Source organism: Chlorella variabilis (assembly GCF_000147415.1).
Source record: "Chlorella variabilis unplaced genomic scaffold CHLNCscaffold_69, whole genome shotgun sequence".
Lineage (NCBI taxonomy): Eukaryota > Viridiplantae > Chlorophyta > Trebouxiophyceae > Chlorellales > Chlorellaceae > Chlorella > Chlorella variabilis.
In genome coordinates this window covers 1-1049 of record NW_005435022.1, presented here as the reverse complement: position 1 = coordinate 1049, position 1049 = coordinate 1, and the positions used below count along the sequence as shown (strand labels likewise).

Below are 1049 nucleotides of genomic sequence, written 5' to 3'. Positions count from 1 at the left end.
GGTGCGGCGCCGACGCCGCCGGCAAGATCTTCTTCTCCTCCACCCTCCTCCACTCCAACTTCATGTCTATTGAGCACCGCCGCATGATGGCCATGCGCGTGGTGGAGGAGGCCAACAGGTGCGGCTGCTGGGGTGGCGGACTTTAGGGGGCGGCGGACGGGGCCCGCTGGGACACGGCGCTGGGACACGGCGTGGCGCTGTCTGGGACTCGCGCCGCGCCTCGCGGCGGCACCGCCGGGACTGTGATTGAGTTTGCCCCTGTGCCGCTGCCTCCCCTGCACCTCCCATGCACCTCCCATGCCCCCGCTGGCGCACCGCTGGCTGCGCGTTGCGCGCCCACGCTGCGGTACCACGTGCCACCCACCCCCACGCTGCGGTGCCGCAGGATCCGCGTCATCCACGAGCTGCGCCAGCTGGTGGAGCAGAAAGAGCAGTTCATCGCGCTGATGAGCCACGAGCTGCGCACCCCTCTCAACGGCATCATCGGGTTGTCTAATGTGCTGCTCATGGACGCGGGTGAGGCTCACTTAGCCTCACCTACGCCTGCTCCGCCTTACCTTTTACCTCTCTTAGGGTTCACTCCCTGCCCGCCCCGCGTGTTGCCCGCTAGCCTGGCAGCCCACCCCGCCCGGGGGGCCACTGCTCCACCCGTCCGGCAGATCAGCAATGGTTCAGAGCTAGGCGGTTGCATGGGGAAGCTGGGCGTGTGGAGGTCCTTCCCCCGCCTTTGAAGCCTGCACCCTGGCCTCAACCCTATCCACCGTCACGTCCCCGACGCCCCGCGCCCGCGCAGACACCCAGACCCCTGACACCGCCAAGACGCTGACCACGATCCGCAACAGTGGCGCCCGCCTGCTCAACCTCATCAACGACATCCTGGACGCCTCGGCGCTGAGGAAGGTGAGGGGTGGGGGTGGGGTGGGTGTGGGTGTTCAGTGTGGGTTGGGATGGGTGGTGCGGGCCGGCAGGGTTGTGGTGGGGTGCGGCTGGGAGTCGCGGGTGTTCAGGGTGGGGTGGGGCTCGGAAGCACGAGCTGGCAGGGTTGTGGT

The 1049-nt window shown here is 68.4% G+C and overlaps 1 protein-coding gene across 1 annotated transcript in view; it reads left to right on the top strand.

The window, feature by feature from the left end:
• Positions 1-900, top strand: part of CHLNCDRAFT_144050 (hypothetical protein) — a gene marked incomplete at both ends in the record, with an annotated part of 2874 nt that extends 1974 nt beyond the window's left edge. The window contains 3 exons of the mRNA XM_005852243.1: positions 27-118; positions 386-516; positions 794-900. Of these exons, the coding sequence (XP_005852305.1) occupies positions 27-118; positions 386-516; positions 794-900 (330 nt within the window). The remainder of the gene's footprint in view (positions 1-26; positions 119-385; positions 517-793) is intronic.
• Positions 901-1049: the final 149 nt, after the last annotated feature.